This window comes from Amblyraja radiata, chromosome 5, assembly GCF_010909765.2.
Source record: "Amblyraja radiata isolate CabotCenter1 chromosome 5, sAmbRad1.1.pri, whole genome shotgun sequence".
Classification (NCBI taxonomy): domain Eukaryota; kingdom Metazoa; phylum Chordata; class Chondrichthyes; order Rajiformes; family Rajidae; genus Amblyraja; species Amblyraja radiata.
Genome location: NC_045960.1, coordinates 22403930 through 22425000, shown reverse-complemented (window position 1 = coordinate 22425000; position 21071 = coordinate 22403930). Strand labels below are relative to the sequence as shown.

Sequence of the window (21071 nt, the reverse complement as noted above, 5' to 3'; positions counted from 1 at the left end):
CTGTTGTAGGGGCATTTTTTTTTGCCTGCCCACCTTAAACACTTTTTCAAATCATCACTTTCTATCTTGTACTATGTCATCCGGGTTTTCAATATGGTTCCATTGCTCCATCTCAGGTGTAACTCCAGTTAAAACAAAACAAAACAAAGTTGTGCCTGAAACTGATTCCATTATTCCACATAATGCCTAACAACAGTTGTATATAATCATAATTGTGTTTGCATTCTGCATCTCTCATGGTTACATTCTGCCCCATTTTATTTGAAACCGCGAGGAACCTTTTAATGTCTTTTCTACACTGGAATCCCTAAGTACCTTCACTTGCACCATATTGTGCTGGCATATATTCTGTAGACCAAGGGTCGGCAACCTTGTTCTGCATAGGGGCTAGGATGCATGTCTGTGAGTGGATGGCAGGCCACATCTATCACGTGTACACATGGATCCCGCCCCGGAACACTGACCCCGAGTTACTCACTCGTCCCCGGCCTATTGACAACACCGATCCCGACAGTGAAGCCCAGACACAGAAGATGCTCGGCCGTGCCGGCCACTTTGCGCAGGATGCGGTACGACCAGTGCTCGGCGCTGCTCGGCTGCTCCGCCATTGCGGCCGCCAACGCAGTCCTCCTTTCGTCACCGCACCTGGGCGCCGCAGCCTCGGGCCAGGGTGGTACCGGAGATGATGGAAGTCTGCGGGCCGGATGATTACAGGGAAAAAAATATGCCTGCGGGCCGGGTGATTTCAGGTTAAGGGGCGTATTCGGCCCGGGAGCTGTAGGTTGCCGATCCCTGCTGTAGACCCATCTGTAATTCATGCAGCTAAGTACATTTTTATGAAAGATTCACATATTGCAAATGTCTCTACATATATGTTTAATCTCAAAATCTGTATTTTGGCAGTCCAAATAAATGAACACTAGTCATGGATTAACCGTGATGTTTTACTGTGCACAGCAAAATCTAAGATTTGCACAATAATGTTTTTCAGATGCAAGTTTTCCACAACCTTTGATCCGGCCCCAGGACCAGATTGTGAATAAGAAGGAAGATGCCATGTTTCATTGTCAATTCACAGCTACACCTCCCCCAGTACAGGAATGGTTATTTGATGATACGATCATTCATAACTCAACACGGTACTGTTGTTTTTAAGTTCTTGATTTTGAATGTTTGACATTGGAAAATAATATAGATGAGTAGTAAAATGGAAAGCATGTTGGTTCTTAACTACACTTGGACACCCAAAGGGTGTGCCACCGGGTAACTTGCTTAACACCATGGATGGACCATAGGACCATAATCAATTCAAAAGTTTTGCAATTCCCTTCCTTATCATTGAATTCTAAAATATATAGCATGGAAACAGGCTATTTGGCCCAAGTAAACACTGACAGCAATTGAATTCTATATAAGATCCTGAATCTTTCCTTATCCAATTATCATCTCTCATGTCTAACTTTCCCTTAAATTGATCTCGACTGTTTGCTCCACTCTCTGGTAAAGATGTTTCTACTGAATTCATATTGATATATTGATGGGGTCTAGTTTTCCCGACAATGTCCGTCTATCATTTTGATATATCTCAATCAGATTATCTTGGTCTCTTGTCATGAACAGAGATTCAGAACATCCTTTCCTGATTGCTGTAGCCTTGCAATTTTAATATGCTTCTTGTAAACATTGCACACACACTTTGCAGCACTTCATGTTTAAGAAAGAACTGCAGATGCTGGTTTAAATCAAAGGTAGATACAAAACGTTGGAGTAACTCAGCGGGTGAGGCAGCATCTCTGGAGAGAAGGAATGGGTGACGTTTTGAGTCATGTGCCCTAATTTTGCCCACTAATCTCCTATGTGGGACCTTATCAAATGCTTTCTGAAAGTCCAGGTACACTACATCCACTGACTCTCCCTTGTCCATTTTCCTAGTTACATCCTTCCAGAAAAAATTCTAGAAGATTAGTCAAGCATGATTTCCCCTTCGTAAATCCATGCTGACTCGGACCGATCCTGCATGGACAAGTAACATGCTTTGCATTATCTATGCCTGTTCATGCCTTGAAATCTTCATACTGATTAAATGTAAATTCACAATTCAAGTAATAAAGTTCTACAAATACCTGAAAGATTATTTGATAATGGTGATTGTTTCAGAGGTACTGCCTGTTCCTCTTAACATCTGATCTTAATGGCTTTCCCTGTATGAGCCTGAAAATACACAAAATGTAATTACTGCATCATTTCCCAATTCTTATGAAAGATCTTTGACCTGAAGTATTTCATGGAGTTAATCAGCATGGAAACAGGCTCTCCAACCCATCTTGTCCATGCTGACCAAGATTCTTACCCAAGCTTGTTCCATTTGCTTGCAATTAGCACATTATCCCTCTTGAACCTTTTTTTGCCTCTGAATAACTTTTGTTTGCAACAAATGCTACCTGGCCTGCTGTGTGCCTCCAGTACTTTCTATTTTCATTTTCCATTTCCAGCATTTGCAGTTTATTTAATTTTGGGTAGTGGTGATTTGACAAATTCATCTCCACTTTGGGCAATATATTTCAGAACTTGGCTTGCAATCGACTCTAGTGTGGGGAATTGTGAATTAATCCATTTTAGTAGTGGAAAAAAAAGAGTAGTACATTGTTCAAGTAAATTGCCTTCTGAATGTTGTTATGAAGTTAGCAAATAAATGCTGCAATTAGGAAGCTAAATGAAATGTTGGTACTGCTTCCTAATTATCTGCTGCATCTATATTGCAAAAGGAATGGGGCATAAAGTTAGAGAAAGTCTTGCTATAATTGTTTAGGGATTTATTGACAATGCACCTGGAGTAGTGCGTACCGTTTAGGTCAGGGCTGATGTCATCACCCTTTTCCTGCCGATTGATCTTTCTGTAGATCAAAAATCTATCGTGATCTGAATATGTTCAAAAACCAATCCTTCTCAGCACTCTGGGCTGGCGAATTCTAAAGATTCACAATCATTGAGAAAGCCAAAATTACTCCATTTCCATTTTATGGGGCCAGAGTCATGCAGCACGCGAACAAGCCCTTTGGTCCAACTTGTCCATGCTAACCAAGAAGCCCCATCTAAGTTAGTCCCATTTGCCTGCGTTAGGCCCCTAAGCCTTTCCTTTCCATCTACCCATCCATGTGACGTTTACATATTGTTAAAGTATCTGCCTCAACTACGTCCACTGTATGCTCATTCCATATACCCAGCACCCTCTGAGTGAAAAAGTTGCCCCATGATCGGCATGGGCAAGTTGGGCCAAAGGCCTGTTTCCTTGCTGTATCACTCAGATTCATATTCAATCTTGCGCCTCTCACCTTAGGCCCATGTGCCCTTGTTTTTGATTACCTCTGGGTAAAAAAACTGTGCATTTGCTCTATTACCCTCATGATTTTATACACCTCTATAAGATCATCCCTCAACTGCCTGGTCTCCATATATATATGGTAGACACAAAATGATGGAGTAACTGAGCGGGTGAGGCAGCATCTCTGGAGAGAAGGAATGGGTGACGTTTCGGGTCGTGACCCTTCTTCAGTCATTCCTCCAGCATTTTCAGTTTACCTTCGATTAAAACCAGCAATTCTTTCTTACACATGAAGTGCTGCAAATATGTGTGTGTGTGTGTGTGTGTGTGTGTGTGTGTGTACACACACTGAACTTTATTTTCATTTTCATTATATTTAAAGTTTACAAAAGAGCATTCTAAATTTTTGATTTGACTTTGAAAGCAGAAATATTTTCCTATTTTAGCTTGAAAATGTGTTGGATGGTGCCTTTTAAAGGATTAGTGGAGTTAAATGGGACAGGAAATAACTTGTCCATTTGTTGAAATCATGCAAATCAATTACTTTTAATCTAGATTCATGTTTAAAAATGTGTATCTGTTTTTGGAACAGAGCAAGATAGGGTTTGGTGGGAGGTGTTGAAACATTGAACGGTTTAAACATTCTTTGGTTTATCGCATAAATCCCCTTTGCTAGCCTTGTCAACTTCCGCTAGCTACGTGTCCAGTAACATTTCAGTTTAAACATATTTACCTTCAATGTTAATATCTTAATCTTACTGTAATCAAACTCTACATGCCAAGTCTGAAGTGGCCTTATTGCCTTGGGATCCTTGGTTTTTACAGAGCTGTTTGGCTGGCTATACTGCTTTTAATATGCAACAGCTGGCTAAATCTACACAAGTGACCTCTTCCTGTTACAGTCCTTTAAACCTCAGACAGTTGGCATCATCTCAGTTAATCAAGTGGGAAGGTATATTTTGAGTTGGGGAAAATATGCTTTGATGAGGAAAGTGAAGATTATTCAGATCTATTGGTGTTGGAACATTTAAAACTAGTACATGGCATTAAGGTTGTGTGAAGAAAGGAAGTCATGCAGTAGCTATACTAAACCTTAGTTAAACCACAGGAATATTGTGTACACACCAAAGGAAGGATGTGGTAGCAATAGAAAGAGTGCACAAACAGTACTCCACAATGTTGCCTGGTATGGAGGGCTGTAGTTGCGAGGAGAGATTGAAGAACCTGGGTTTATTCTCACAAGAACATAGGAGGCTGAGGGGAGACCTGGTGGAGGTTTAAAATATTGAGGGTGTAGATAGGATTGCTGGATAGCAGAATCTTTTTCCCCCAGTGCGGGAGAACCTACAACTCGCAAGCACAAATTTAAATTGAGGGAAGATATTTGAAGGAAATCTGAGTGGTCTATTTTTCACAGAGAGAGAGAGAGAAGTTGTTATCTGAGCAAAATTCCACAGGAGGTGTAAGAAGCAGATACAGTTACAATGTTTGAAAGACATTTGAACCAGTACTTGGATAGGAAAGGCATTGATGGATATGGGCCAATACCAATAATAGGATTAGTGATGGTAGGCATCGTGATCTGCACAATCAAGATGGGCCGAAAGGGCCTTTTGCTGTGTTGTACAATTCTATGAATGATGGTAGTCTGGATGTGGAATTTTCAACCTGAAACAGTTGGGCGAGTAGAAAACTAAATTGCTTTGAAAATGACGTTGAATTAATGTATGAATTTAGGTGACTTATTAAAAAAAGGTGAAGGAATGCATTTAAATATCCATTTCTTTAATGGGAAAGAGAAATGCGGACAAATATCTCCTTTCTGAGGTGTGAAATATTTAGATTAGAAAAACCCTTTTTTTCCCCCATGCATCTGTTGGCAAACAGTGTGGTTTCCTTCTGGAGGAAGTGGTTGAAATCAGAGGAGCTTGACATTGGGGCTATGTGCCTTCTGGAACTCGAGTACTTCAAAGTCTAGAAACAAAACACTTAGCTGTCCTTGGAGAAAACAAAAATATGCCACCAAAGCAAAAGCAAAATAATTCAGGCTTTATTTTAGAGGTTTTATTCTTGAATTCCACAAACATAGGGAGTACTAAATTGTTTAAGGAACTATCTTTTATTTAAGTCTGAGTCTATGTTTAACATTCTACTATATTGTACACGTCATGGCAATACCTAAACTGCTGGAAATGTTATAATTATTGAACATGTAAATTAATGCTGACCAATCTTGCCATCCCTGTCTTTCATCTTTACAGGAACATGCTGGTCCTGGATTCTAACCAGCCGGTCTTTAAAATACTCCCACATGTTAGATGTGGATTTTCGCAATAACAGATGTTCCCCATCTACTCTCCACATCTATTAGAATTAGTTCCTGTTTAATGCTAATATATGTAGCCTTCTCCCAATTTAGCAATTTACCACAGAATCCAGTCTTATTGCAACAAGTCTTAAACTTAAGGAGTTATGATCACTGTCCTCAAAATGCTCTCCCACTGAAACCTCAATCACTTGGCCAGGCTCATTAAACAAGGTTTAGCATGACCCCTTCCTTGTTTGGACTATCTGCATGCTGTTTCAAGAAACCACACTGTGTACAGTTTTGATTTCCATATTTAAGGACACATTTGAAGAAGATTTATTGGAATGATCTCTAGAATCAAGGGGTTGAAAAATGAAGTAAAGATGAAAAATGATAGGTGAATTTACTGAAATGTACATGATTTGGAGGAGAATTTACGAGAGAGGATCTGGGAGAATGTCTCTTCCCCTCCCCCTTCCTGGTTTCAGAACAAGGGGTCACCTATTTCAGATGGAGAGGAAGCAATTCCCTTTCTCTGACGTTTGTGATTCTGAATTCCATAAAGCTGTAGAGGTACAGTTATTGAGATTGAGAGACATGTAAACTGCAAGGGACTCGGGGGCATGGGAGAAAATAGGGATGTGGTATTGAGTCCAGAATTGAATCAGCCATGATCTGTTTCTTGGTTTCTTGGTCCTCCAAAATATTCCAAATGGAATTTAAACTGGAGGTGGTGAAGGGAGGGCTTAAGCCAGAAAGGGTTATTGGGAAGAAAGAGCTACTTTAAATTTAGTTGCATCTGGTTGGGTAACTATAGTAGGGTGGAGATTATTCCATGCTTTAATTGTGCGGGGGAAGAACGAATTGCTGTACACATCTGTCTTTGTAGCTGGGATCACAAATTGCATCAAATGCCCTCGTCTGCTCCTAATTGGTTTGGGTTTGGTGTAGGTCTTGTAATCTAAGTCGAGCTGACCATTTAACATTTTGTAAAAACAGGTCAAATGGTGAGCTTCATGTCTGTCTTGGAGATTGTTCCACCCCAGAGAATTCAGAAGTTTGGTGACACTCGCTTCTCTCTCATAGGTGTTAGAAACAAATCAAGCTGCCTTGAGCAGGCTCAAGGGATAGTTGGTATTAAGCTCTTTCTTATCTTAAATCTCTTCTGAGGCAAGACCTGTCACACTGAACAAAGGCTGACATCTAGTGGAAAGTCATCTATGTATGTTTGTGATGGTGGAACCACTGGCATGTGTGCATGTGCCATTATGTAACTATCTAAAGCCTGAGGAAATCTATGTATGCTATCAGTCATAAACTTGATCTTTTTGAGAGAGGTAGTTGACAAGGGAATTATTTGTGAAGGGAGAAATAATAAGCATTTCATTGGAGGCACATTTTACACTGTGGCAGTAAAATCATGAAGTCTAATAAATCTAGAGATTTCCCACATTTCCAATACCCAAATTAGCATTGTTTCTTAAAATAGAGATTGGTAATGTGGAAAGGGAGCAACTGCTCCAACAGTTTCCTGGGTTGCTAACTCTGATGTTTGTCCAGAGATATTGTCTCTATCATCAACGACACTATCCAGCCCAAGAGTCATTTTCGCCCCCTTTGTTTCTAACTCATTGAAAACTTTCTAAAAAGTCAATGCTCATTTTTGACCATGAATTTACCATCCACTCGGTCGGTGCTAGAAGTCCAGTTGTCAGATAATTTTTACAATTTGCAGAATAGAAAGACCATGAAGCTTTTTGTGTTCGCATTGTATGCTGGCCATCAGATTCCAGAGACAAGCTGCAAAAATGATTTGTACTGGTTCCCTGGTTTGAAATACTTGATGGACAAAAACTCTGTGGTTCATTGTTTTGGGATTAATGTTTGACTGCTGCTTTAGTGGAGGAGGGCAGAGCTCTTGGAATTTGGAGCAATATCAACAAATCATTGTCAGAAGATAGACACAAAAAGCTGGAGTAAATCAGCGGGACAGGCAGCATCTCTGGTGAGAAGTAATGGGTGATGTTTCGGGTCGAGACCCTTCTTCAGGCTGGTTAGGGATAAGGGAGAAAAGAGATATAGGCGATGATGTAGAGAGATAAAGCACAATGAATAAAATATATGTACAAAAGTAACGATGATGAAGGAAACAGGCCATTGTTAGCTGTTTGTTGGGTGAAAATTAGAAGCTAGTGCGACGGGTGGGGGAGGGATAGAGAGAGAGGGAATGCTGGGGCTGCCTGAAGTGAAATAAATCCATATTCATACCATTGTCCAAGCTGTCCAAGCAAAATACGAGATGCTGTTCCTCCCAATTTGTGTTTAGCCTCACTCTGACAATGGAGGAGACTGAGGACAGAAAGGTCTGTGTGGGTAGACACAAAAAGCTGGAGTAACTCAGCGGGACAGGCAAAATCTCTGGAGAGAAGGAATGGGTGACGTTTAGGGTCGAGATCCTTCTTCAGGTCTGTGCGGGAATGGGAAGGAGAATTAAAGTGTTTAGCAACCGGGAGATCAGATGGGTTCAGGCGGGCTGAGCGAAGGTGTTCGGCGAAACGATCGCCCAGTCTACGCTTAGTCTCGCCGATGTATAAGAGTCCACATCTTGAACAATGGATGCAGTAGATGAGGTTGGAGCAGGTACAAGTGAACCTCTGCCTAACCTGAAAGGACTGTCGGGGTCCCTGGACAGAATCGAGGGAGGAGGTATAGTGACAGGTGTTGCATCATCTGCGGATGCAGGATAAGGTACTTGGGGAGGGGTGGTTTGGGTGGGAAGGCATGATTTAACCAGGGAGTTGCACAGGGAACGTTGCAGAAGCATTGTCAGCATCTTGCAGGTGGATATCCCCAGTTTGCAGGCTCCAATCACACTCGGCCTGCTCCAAAGTCTAGGCCACATCATTCACATGCCTGACACAAATCTCCCAAAGCCGGCGTTCTGAGCTTCACAGCAAAATATTACCAGGAGGATAGAAGAAATGCTTCAAGATTATTCCTAAAGACTCCTTGGACATGTACCATACCTTGCTCATGGGATTTACATGGATTCACTGACCATGACAGCTCAAAATGGCAAAGGAGCATTTTGGAAGGCATTAAGAACCTAGAGCCCCTTCTGAAGCTGAACAAAAATGGCGAAAGGGGTGCACTCAATCTTTATCATCCATCCCACCAATTACGAAATGAGTTTGCGAGCAGTTTTTGCTGGCTTTTGTAATTTTGTGCAACATATCAATAGCAGTCTCGGGTAGCGCCAAATTCGCAAGAGGTTCGGCTAGCCCGACCCACCGTCAGCGATGGCAGTCTCGCCAACAGTCTGTCTGTCTCTTTGTCTTTTTTGTTATTTTTAGTGTGTTTTAAAAGTATGTGTTAATGTTCTCTGGTTTGTTTTATGTGGGGGGAGGGGTTGGGGGAAACTTTTTTCAATCTCTTACTTTGCTGGAGATGCGATTTTTTTTCTGGATCGTATCTCCGGTCACTCTGCGGCCTAACATCATGGAGCTGGCAGCCTTGCTCGAGACTGACTTTGAGCCCCAAAGCGGGGCCGTGGACTTGCCATCGGAGCCTGCCATCCATTGCCTGCAGATTTCAACATCGAGGAGCTCGCAGTCTCGAGTAGAGACTGATGTCGGGAAGCTCCAAAGTCGCTGGAGGTTCGACTAGCCCCGACCCGGGGTCTGATCACCCGGCGCAGGGGAGCCGAGATCCCACCTGATGTGGGAGCTTGATTGCCCTGTTGCGGAGGGCTAGACCGCTAGTTGCGGGAGCCAAGATTGCCCAGACAACGGATGGTTCGAGTGCCCCGACCGCGGGAGAACAAAGAAGGGAAGAAGATTGAACTTTTTTTGCCTTCCACCACAGTGAGGAATGTGGTTGTTCATGTTAAAAATGTATTTGGGTGTCTTGTTACTCTTTATTGGTATGACTGTATGGCAAATCAAATTCCTCGTATGTTGCAAAACATACTTGGCTAATAAAGTACTATTATGATTATGAAATTTGCAGGATTCTTATTGACCTTAAAATATGTTGTTTGGGAAATGGCTTTACCCAAAACTTGTTCCTGCACTACTAAGATCTGTTTGTTGCATCTTTTAATGAGTGCACTGAAGATGAAACCTTTTGTCAATTATTCACCCTTCAGTTCCCTTTGATTAGAGACCTTCATACTCATAAACTCAGCCCTGATCCTCAAGACCATGTGATTCAAGAGATGCTGCTGAACATTTCTGCCTTAACATGGCCTTGCTAATGGAAATGTGAAAAAACACAGGAACCCTTGCTGCTTTGATCTTAATGAAAGGAGAGAAACAAAGAAACAAAAAGCATTGGCCGCAAAAGGAAAGCTATCACTTTGTCTTTCAACAGGATGTTAAATGCATGTGCTAATTTCACTATGTCCACTGGAATTGGGTGATGTCAAAGCCCTAAACGAAGGAATTTCTTCCCTAAATCAGGCTAATTCATAGAACAGTACAACACAGGAACAGGAGACACCAAAGACTGCAGAAGCTGGAATCTGGAGCAACAAAAGAATCTGTTGGAGGAACTCAGTTGGTCGAGCAGCCTATGTAGGGGGAAAGGAATTGTTGACTTTTCGGGTCAAAACCCTGAATCAGGCTTGACCCACTGAGCTTCCAATTTCCAGCTTGTGTTTCCAGCCAAAGAGGATGCTCTTTTTGAAACATAAGACAAATGCAGTGGATTCATAGTGGAGCCACCACTGCAAATACCCCTCCAGGGTGCACCATTCTAACTCTGGCTGTATTCCATTGTCAGAATACCTGCCAATTCTTTCATCACAGGCATTACATTCGCTCAGGAAAGTTATCCATAACTTAAGTAAGTAGGAATAGGTATTAAATGTTTGCAAAGTCCAAATTACGTTAATAAATATTAAAAACAAGTTAGTTTATTCAGGTCGGGAAAGTTTGTGGGAAGCTCCAAAATTCAGAGCAATAAATATAAGGTAGTAATAAATCCACTGAGGAATTTGGGAGGAAGTTCTTTATCCAAATGGTTGCAGAATGGTACTTGATAGAATATGTGTCTTTTTACAATACTGCATGTAACAAATACTGTATTACCTTTATGTTACTGTATTTTTCTCCTAGTATAGATGAAGATATTTCCCTAGATCATTATCAAAACGTATATGTATGAGGGGCCATATGAAGTTTATTTATGAATTAAATATTCATGACTAAATCTGGTAGAGTTTTTAATGTCACACTTTTGGTGTCCAAAATGGTGGGAAAATTATGAAAATTTGTCTGTTATGACAATGTTTTTGACTTTCGGTCTTGAAGTTACCTAATTTATATCTACTACTTATAAGGTTTCACATGATGGGTAGATTTTTGTTAAGAACAGTGTATTGGTGTAAAAAAGTGAATCTTGTTCATCAAAAACTCTCCAGTATTGTAAAAAGGCACATATAGACTATTTGAGCTCAAAAGCCTGTTTCTGTGTTGTAGTTTCTGAATATTTTTTTGTCAAACTGGTCTCTTGTTTCAAGCACTTTCCAAAAAGTCAGATTCTGTCCTCTTGTTCCACTTAGCATTGGCACTTGGTTGTGTACAGTGTGGAGTTTTAACTTTTCAGTTGTCTATGCTGCCACCGACTGGGACTCTAACAAACATTGTAAATGTAATTGTCTAGTCGTTTGGATTTCCCTTCAGTTGAGTGTTTTTCTCCTAGTTGTGCCACAGGGCTTGTCGAATCATTGGCTAATCTAAACTGAAATAGTCACTTTCAAGCTTCTTGTGAGTAAGCTAAATGTTCAGTCCTTGAAAACATTCCGCAATGTTCTCTTAGCATTGATGCCCTATGTTTACTTAAACCCACCAGGGAAGATAACATAGAACAGTTCAGCACAGGAACCGGTCCTTAGGCCCTCAAGGTCTGTGCCAAATATGAAGCCAAGTTAAACTAAACTCCTCGATCCGCATGTGATCCATGTTCCTCTTTTGAAATTCTGCCCATGATAGCTCACAATGCATTTAAAGCTTAAATTGCCACTTGATCGACTGATATTTTAATTTGCACTGCTGTTACTCGTTGATACCTTTCAGTCTAAAACCTATACATGAACACTCCTTTTAATCAAGTGTGAACTATGCAGGATAGATGGGGAAAGTATCTGATGAACACACATAATTGTTCCATTAATGAAAGACATAATTTAATTCAATTTAAATTATTACATAGACTATATTATTCAAAAACGAGGTTGAATAAATTTTACCCAAACGTCTCTCCCAGATGCGATAAATGTTTGTTTCAAAATGCTGATATAACACATTCATTTGTAGGATGTATAAAGTTGAATAAATTTTGGAGCGATATATTTGATATATTTACAAAGCTTTTCAAGTCAAGAATAGAACCTAATACGGAATGGATTATATTTGGAATAATAGTAGAAGATATCAATTTAAATAAAGACCAAAAAGTTTTTTTTAATTATGGGTTAATAATTGGAAAGAAATTGATACTTAAATTTTGGAAAAATACAGCTATTCCAACTGTTAAAATGTGGATTAGGAATATGATGGACATAGCACGCCTTGAAGAAATGAGACTCCGACTAATAGATAAATATGACCAATTCTTAAGGAGTTGGTCTCCTTTTATCGACTTTTTGGAATCATGTGATGCAGCGGTACCGTAAAGATTGCTGATTTCAGGTCAGGTCGTGGATAGATTTACATCTCCGAATAAAGATTTGAAAATTTCTCTTTTAAGGATCTTTTTCTCCTTTTTCTACTTTCCACTTTTTCTTTTCTTTTACACACACTTCACATTTTTCTATTTTCTACTATCTATTTTTCCTCTTTTTCGCTTCTCCAATTTTTTGTTGTTGGTTTTTTTCCCTTCTTGTCTTTCTTATTTCATTTTCAAAAACATAAAACTAGAGGTTGTACATAGAATGTATAATTACGTTATGACATAGTTGGCACCTAAAATTAGGTCCCACTGTATTGTTTTGTATTGTACTAGCTTCTAATAAAATAAACAAAAACAAAAAAACAAAAAAACAAAAAAAAAAAGAAGTGTGAACTATGCGAATAATGATGGTTTCGCCAATCACGTAATTGGTCTGCAAAGGTCTACTGGACTCCCAGTTGCTAAGCATTTTAACTCCTCTTCCCATATATCTCAAGTGTGCACAATGCAATTAGGAATTTATTTCAAATACTTTTATTTGTTGTTATCATATGGACAGTAGCGGACTCGGTCTAAAAATATTGGTTGCCAGGAGACAAAGGGGGCCCACTTCATCTGGGGCCCACTTCATCTGGGGCCCACTTGATATAGGGGGCCCACTTGATATAGGTGGCCCACTTGATATAGGAGGCCCACTTGTCATCGGGCAAGCTGACACCCTGGCCAGTCCGCCACTGCATATGGATTTATTCAGTAACAGTAGCGCTCATTGTTAATTGAAACCCCTTGAATGGAAGGGTTTGCTCAGCCATTTCAGGCAGCCGTTAAAAGTCAACTATATTATGTTGATAGGGATTCCTCAAATGTCAGACTCAGTGAGGATGACAGATTCCTTTCCTCAAATGTATTTAAAAAACAGTTTAGTTTATTGTTTATTTTCATGTGTATCGAGATACAATAGCATACAATGTTGTATGCTAACCAGTCAGCGGAAAGGCAATACATGATTACAATCTTTTGTTTTGGTTCTTCCACATTTGGCGAACTTTGTACTGATGTAGTTGTTGTTTTTTTAAGTTATAGAGGCATAGGATTGTGTGAAAAAGACTTGAAAGATTGATTGCAGCTGGACCACTTATGAGAGAAGAATCAAGAGGACTGCAAATGCTGGGATGGTGAATCTCTGGGATACTGGAGGATTGGGCAGGCCAGATCATTGGGTATATATAAGAAGTAGGCATGTCAAGGAAGCGAGGGCTATGCAGAACTAGTGCAGGAGCCGACGCCTGAGGCAGATCAGTTATGATCATATTAAATAGTGGGGTAACCTTCAGTCATTGACTATTCTTATGTCCTTATGATCTTGCATTAAAAGAGAGGACTATGAAAAGAGAGACATTTTAATTGGGTTAGTACAGTTATTGGATAAAGCAAAACAAAAGTGGGTGGTACGGTGGCGCAGCGGTAGAGTTGCTGCCTTACAGCGCTTGTAGCGCCGGAGACCCGGGTTCAATCCCGACTATGGGTGCTGTCTTTACAGAGTTTGTATGTTCTCCCCGTGACCGCGTGGGTTTTCTCTGAGATCTTCAGTTTCCTCCCACACTACAAAGACGTACAGGTTTGGAAATTAATTGGCTTGGGTTTGTACACTCAGTATAAGTGTGAATTGTCCCTAGTGTGTGTAGGCTTGTGTTAATGTGGAGGCGTGTTAATATGCAGGGAACACTGGTCAGTGGGCTGAAGGACCTGTTTCCGTGCTGTATCTCTAAAAATAAGGTCACCAATACAAGATAGACATCAATTTGTGAAAATTCTTTACTGTGAATGGTGAAACATACTACAGAATGGTGAATTGATTATAATCACCTAGTAATTGTGTAGGAGACATCACATTTAGCATGTTGTTTTGGTGTTATTATGTTCGTTGAGTCATAGTTAAACAAAATGAAAATATGCTCTTTGGCCCAACTTGTACATGCTGACCAAGGTGCCTTCCCGAGCGTACACATTTGTCTCCATTTGGTCCTTATCCCTCTAAACGTTTCTTATCCATAAAACGATCCAGATGTATTATTAAACATTGTAATTCGACCAGCATCTGCCACTTCTTTTGGTAGCTAGCTCCACATTTGTACCATCCTCTGTGGAAAATCTTACCAAGCTGATCCCCATTAAATCTCTAAGGCTACAATAGGTGATATAGTAATAATAATAATAATAATAATAATATCTTTTATTGTCATTGCACGTCAGTGCAACGAGATTTAGTATGCAGCTCCAACCGATGAAAAAGAAAAGTAAAATAAATAAATAAGCTGTGTGTCGTGACCATCCGAGGGAGACAGTCCAGGGGGGGTGGGGGGCACTCAGCAGGGCCGGTTCAGAGCCGCTATAGCTCTTGGAATAAAGCTGTTTCTGAGTCTGGAGGTACGGGCATAGAAGGCCTTGTAACGTCTGCCGGAGGGAAGTAGTTCAAACAGTCCATTACAGGGGTGTGATGAGTCTTTGTGGATGCTGACGGCCTTCCTGAGGCACCATGTGTGGTAGATGCCCTCCAAGGCTGGTAGCTCTGTCCCAATGATCCTCTGGCAGTGAAGATGGTTATCAAGAATTACAGCAGGATCATGATCTGCTGGACAAGCGAGCCAAGGATTGGCAAACAAGTTTAATTTGGATAGTTGTGAGCTGTTGCACTTCAGAAGTCAAACCAGGGCAAGACCATCACAGTGAATGGTGGGGCTTTGGGAGAGTGTTGTGGAGGAGTAGTGTTGAGGAATAGTTTCCTGTAAGTAACGTCGCTGGTAGATATTGTGGTGAAGAAGGCTTTTGGCATGCTGGGATGTTATGTTGCAGTTGTACAACACATTGCTGAGGCTGCAATTGGAGTATAGGTTGAGTTTTGTTTGCTCACAATAGGAAATATACCAATAAGCTGGAAAGAGTTATGAGGATGTTGCCAGAAATTGATGGCTTGAAACAACGGAAGAGTTTGGGAAGGCTAGGACTTTACTCCTTGGAGCACAGGAGGCTGAGGGGTGATCTTATAGAGGTGTATAAAATCATGAGTGCAATAGATTGGATGTATGCACACAGCTTTTTTTCTAGGTTAGGAGAATCAAGAATTAAGGGCATACATTAAAGGTGAGAGGGGAAAGATTTAATTGGAACCCAAAGGGCATTATTTTTTACACAGTGAGGTTGGAACATGCTGCCAAACAAAATAGTTAAGGCAGGTTTACGAAGAAAAGGCATTTGGACAGGAAAAGTTTAGAAGGATATGGGTCGAATGTAGGCAAATGGAACTAGCTGGGATGGGGATCTTGGGCAGCAAGGAAGAGTTGGTGTCATGCTGTGTGACTCTGACTGTAATCCAGGAGGACACCTAAAAACAGACTCTGAAAAGTTCTCTGGACATATAATGTGGCTCCTTTATACACTCATCAGGGAAATTATTTTGAGGAATAAGGAAACAAAGCGAGTATTTTGTGTCTGCCTTTAAAAAAAATCACAGAACACCTCTTAAAAACCATGGGGAACAACCGTGACTGAGGAGTTTTGAAAGAAATTACCATGAGATTTTAAAGTATTGCATAAAATAGTGAGACATAAAGCTAATAAATCCACGGAACCTGATACCCTTAAAAGAGATGAGATGTCGTCTTTACAAATACCTAGAATTCTAAGTTGGAAGAAGATAGTAAATGTAATTCTACAGTTTAAGAAAGGGGGCAAAGAGAAACGGGAGGACTGTGGATCAGTTAGCCTGTTTTCGTTGGTGTGGAAAGTCTGGAATCTGTTCTTCACGGAGTGGTGACAATGCACGTACAAAATAATAGAGTTGGTCATAAGCAAGGTTTTATGAGAATATACTAGACCAAGTGGGACCCGTTAGGTCCCGTCCCCCAATGTGAAGGGGGGGGGGGGGAGGGGCGCGCGCATGGAGTCACAGGGGAGGGCTGGTCCCTGAATGCACTATTCCACCGCTCACCCATAGAAACATAGAAATTAGGTGCAGGAGTAGGCCATTCGGCCCTTCGAGCCTGCACCGCCATTCAATATGATCATGGCTGATCATCCAACTCAGTATCCCGTACCTGCCCTCTCTCCATACCCCCTGATCCCCTTAGCCACAAGGACCACATCTAACTCCCTCTTAAATATAGCCAATGAACTGGCCTCGACTACCCTCTGTGGCAGAGAGTTCCAGAGATTCACCACTCTCTGTGTGAAAAAAGTTCTTCTCATCTCGGTTTTAAAGGATTTCCCCCTTATCCTTAAGCTGTGACCCCTTGTCCTGGACTTCCCCAACATCGGGAGCAATCTTCCTGCATCTAGCCTGTCCAACCCCTAAGAATTTTGTAAGTTTCTATAAGATCCCCTCTCAATCTCCTAAATTCTAGAGAGTATAAACCAAGTCTATCCAGTCTTTCTTCATAAGACAGTCCTGACATCCCAGGAATCAGTCTGGTGAACCTTCTCTGCACTCCCTCTATGGCAATAATGTCCTTCCTCAGATTTGGAGACCAAAACTGTACGCAATACTCCAGGTGTGGTCTCACCAAGACCCTGTACAACTGCAGTAGAACCTCCCTGCTCCTATACTCAAATCCTTTTGCTATGAAAGCTAACATACCATTCGCTTTCTTCACTGCCTGCTGCACCTGCATGCCCACTTTCAATGACTGGTGTACCATGACACCCAGGTCTCGCTGCATCTCCCCTTTTCCTAGTCGGCCACCATTTAGATAATAGTCTGCTTTCCTGTTTTTGCCACCAAAATGGATAACCTCACATTTATCCACATTATACTGCATCTGCCAAACATTTGCCCACTCACCCAGCCTATCCTAAGTCACCTTGCAGTCTCCTAGCATCCTCCTCACAGCTAACAATGCCCCCCAGCTTAGTGTCATCCGCAAACTTGGAGATATTGCCTTCAATTCCCTCATCCAGATCATTAATATATATTGTAAATAGCTGGGGTCCCAGCACTGAGCCTTGCGGTACCCCACTAGTCACTGCCTGCCATTGTGAAAAGGACCCGTTTACTCCTACTCTTTGCTTCCTGTTTGCCAGCCAGTTCTCTATCCACATCAATACTGAACCCCCAATGCCGTGTGCTTTAAGTTTGTAAACTAATCTCTTATGTGGGACCTTGTCGAAAGCCTTCTGGAAGTCCAGATACACCACATCCACTGGTTCTCCCCTATCCACGCTACTAGTTACATCCTCGAAAAATTCTATAAGATTCGTCAGACATGATTTACCTTTTGTAAATCCATGCTGACTTTGTCCGATATAGGTCTCAATACACCACTTCTTAGAGAGGGAGGGAGGGGGGGGGGGGTAGAGAGGGAGAGGGAGGGGGGATAGAGAGGGAGGGGAGGGGGGGTAGAGAGAGAGAGGGGTAGAGAGAGGGTGATAGAGAGGGAGCGGGTAGACGGATGGGGGTAGAGGGAGAGAGAGAGGGGGAGGGGGTAGAGATGGAGGGGAGGGGGAGGGTGGTAGAAAGGGAGAGGGGCAGAGAGGGAGGGGGGTAGAGACTCTACCCCATCTCCCTCCTCCTCATTTCCCTCCTCCTCCTCCCCTCACTCCCATTCCCTGCCCCAGGGCCTACCCAGGTCGTAGAGCAGCGCCAGGGCCTGGAACTCGGCCTGGTTTTCATACTCGACCCTGTCCTGGCTGTAGACCCAGGCTGGGCCGCTACCTAGGCTCCAGTCCAGGCCCAGGCTCGTCCTTGGTTCCAGCGGCAGCCTCCAGCCGTCAGCTTGGCCGCCGCCTGGGCTCCAGTGCAGGTTCCGACTTCACCGTTCCTGACCCTGGACAGAGGCTCGTCCTTGGTTCCAGCGGCGACTTCTTTATTGGCCCCAATCACGGCCCTATCCCAAGCCCCGGGCTCGGCCCTCACTCCAGCTCGAGCACCAGGCTCGACTTCATGCCAGGGCCCACGGCGCCACCAGGTGTTGGCTGTCGGGCGCCGGCAGCCGCCGCACGAGCACTTGATTGCCCCTTCGTCCTGGAGTGTCTCGTCCTGCATTGCGAGTCCATTGCGATGTCACTCGGGGGGTGTGTTTAAAACTTTAAAACATTAAAAAGTTGGGAAATATAGGTGGGAATGCGACGGGAAGATTTTTATCACCTCGAGGGGAAAAATGTGAGTAGAATGTGTGAAAATGGGAAGGCTGTGGCCGAGTGTTTGGAAGAAATTGACAGCTCCCATCCTGCATTTGGCCTGTTCGACCTGCTGCCCTCAGGGAGGCGCTATAGGTGCATCAGAACAAGGACAAACAGTTGCTTTCCAAAAGCCATAACCTCCCTGAACTCATACATGTACTGACTTCACAGCCTAACCCCCGGACTTCCATCTATCCACCTACTGTAATTTGTACTGTAACTGTAATTTTTTTAAAATATGTGCAATAACCCATACTGTATATAGGAATCCTATTTATTCACTCTATTCATCCATTGTCTTTTTATAGATATGTATATAGCGCCGCAGAACTGTGCACCTTATCCCCCCCCCCCCTTTATTTTGTTTTTTGTTTTTTTGCACTAATTACATGTCTGCACTGAGTAGCTTTATTGGGTGTATTTCTCACGAAAGACTTTTAATCTCATTGTACATGTGTATAGTGACAATAAAATGGCATTCTATTCTATTCTAAATGCGGTCTGCGGTGCTTCTGGCTGCGGTGCGGCGGGGACTTTAAATCTTCGACCGCCGGCCTGCGGCCTACACCAGCCTGAAGCCGCGGTCTCCGGTGGGGAAGAGCCGATCCTGGACTTACCTTGCCTTTGACTTTGTCCCTTACCATCTGGACGCCCGCAGCAACGGCTGCGGAGGGTGGAGGTCCCGACCACGGGGGAAAATGGAGGAGGTCTGGCCAAGTTCTGTGCCTTCCACCACAGTGATGAATGCTGTGGTGGATGTTTGTGTTACATTTTTATTGTGGTTGTGTGTTCTTTATTATTGTACCGTTGCTGACAACCCAAAATTCCACCGACCCTGGTTGTGTGGCAATAAATTCTATCAAAATCAAAATAGGAATTAACCAGATTGTGCCCAGATGACTGACACACACACACACACACACACACACACACACACACACACACACACACACACACACACACACACACACACACACACACACACACACACACACACACACACACACACACACATAAACAAGACGAGTGTTTAAGTATAATAGATACTGTAAATCTGTTAGCTTTTTGAGGTTATAAGAAGCAGCATAGTTCCAGGAGATGCAGTATATCTGTGCATTTGGATTTTGAAAAAGGTTTTCGAGAAGGTGTTCCACAAGAGATCAAGCCAAATTAGGATTTGTGAAATAGTATATTTGAACACTTGAACAGAAAACAGTGGGAATAAAGTGGCCATTGTTGAATAGAGAGACTGTGATTGTGGGATACTGCAGAGATGGGTTACCTAGGCTGTTCACTATCAGTGATTTGGTTGAATGGAGAGTGTAACATATGTACTGGTCTGCTGATGATAGAAGGCAGGGTGGCAGCGTGTGTTTGAAGGAGAATGCAAATAAACCTTTGGGGACTGTCGACGTTAAATGGATGGATGAGGATGGTGTTTTGAACTGGAAAATGCAACGAAAGGAGGTACAAACTAATGCTTACAGTTTTTAAAAACTTTAAATCTGCTCTCCTCAGGACGATGGTATATGCTAATGGATCTCTGCTGCTTACTAATGTGAGACCTCGCAGTTTTGGCGTGTATAAATGTGTTGGTCGGGGCCCAAGAGGGAAGCCCACTGTGATGGAAGCTGCTCTCCGCATGGCAGGTATGGATAATGAACCATTCTCAATTGTCAAGAAGTAGGATTAAGGCAGTATACATTGATTGTATATTTTTCACACTGAAGTCTGGCTCAGCCAGTGGCACCTAGGAATAGACTGGGTGACAACCAAGAAAAGTTTGATGACTACTGGAGAGATAGCTGGCACGGAAAGACGGCTCCCGGTTAGGCTGGGTTAGCTCCCCAGTCTGTGTCTTTCGTGAGAAATACACCCAATAAAGCTACGGAAAGGCCTATTGAACCACCGTGGCCTAAAAATCCATCAGGCGAGAATGAAATGCTCGGAGAAGGAGAAAGAGGTGCAACGCACAGGCCTTGAACCTGGTGAGGCGCAGGAGGAGCCCGGCCAGGACTCACCCCACAGAGCCCAGTCCCTCCACGCACTAGAATCTCCCAACCCCTGCAGAGTAGTTATTAAGATGGCTGATCCGTGGGCAGTTGCTGCTGGGACGCAAGCGGGGCCTGATCAACCCCAGCTGGGTCGCCTGGGCGAGGGTGTCTAATGTTGTGAGACCCGAAACACCCGATGATCCCAGGTCACATCACTGAGGATGTGTCCCAGCGCATCTAGAAGATGTATATTTTTCACACAAGGGTAGAAGTGTAATTACACATTGAAAAGATGTGGTAACCAATCTTGCAGCACAGCTAAATATACATCATACACCCAACACATTTTGTGAAAATGACTTGACAAAGTTATTTTTCTGCAAAGGAAGCCATTGGGAAGGTATTTAAGAAGGAACTGCAGATGCTGGAAAATCGAAGGTACACAAAAATGCTGGAGAAACCCAGTGAGTGCAGCAGCATCTATGGAGCGAAGGAAATAGGCAACGTTTTGGGCCGAAACCCTTCTTCAGACTGAAGAAGGGTTTCGGCCCGAAACGTTGCCTATTTCCTTCGCTCCATAGATGCTGCTGCACCCGCTGAG

General features: G+C 42.6%; 1 protein-coding gene across 1 annotated transcript in view; it reads left to right on the top strand.

The window, feature by feature from the left end:
- Positions 1-21071, top strand: part of ptk7 (protein tyrosine kinase 7 (inactive)) — a 153453-nt gene that overhangs the window by 93656 nt on the left and 38726 nt on the right. Inside the window, exons 5-6 of the mRNA XM_033020727.1 lie at positions 992-1139; positions 19995-20125. Coding sequence (XP_032876618.1) covers positions 992-1139; positions 19995-20125 — 279 coding nt within the window. The remainder of the gene's footprint in view (positions 1-991; positions 1140-19994; positions 20126-21071) is intronic.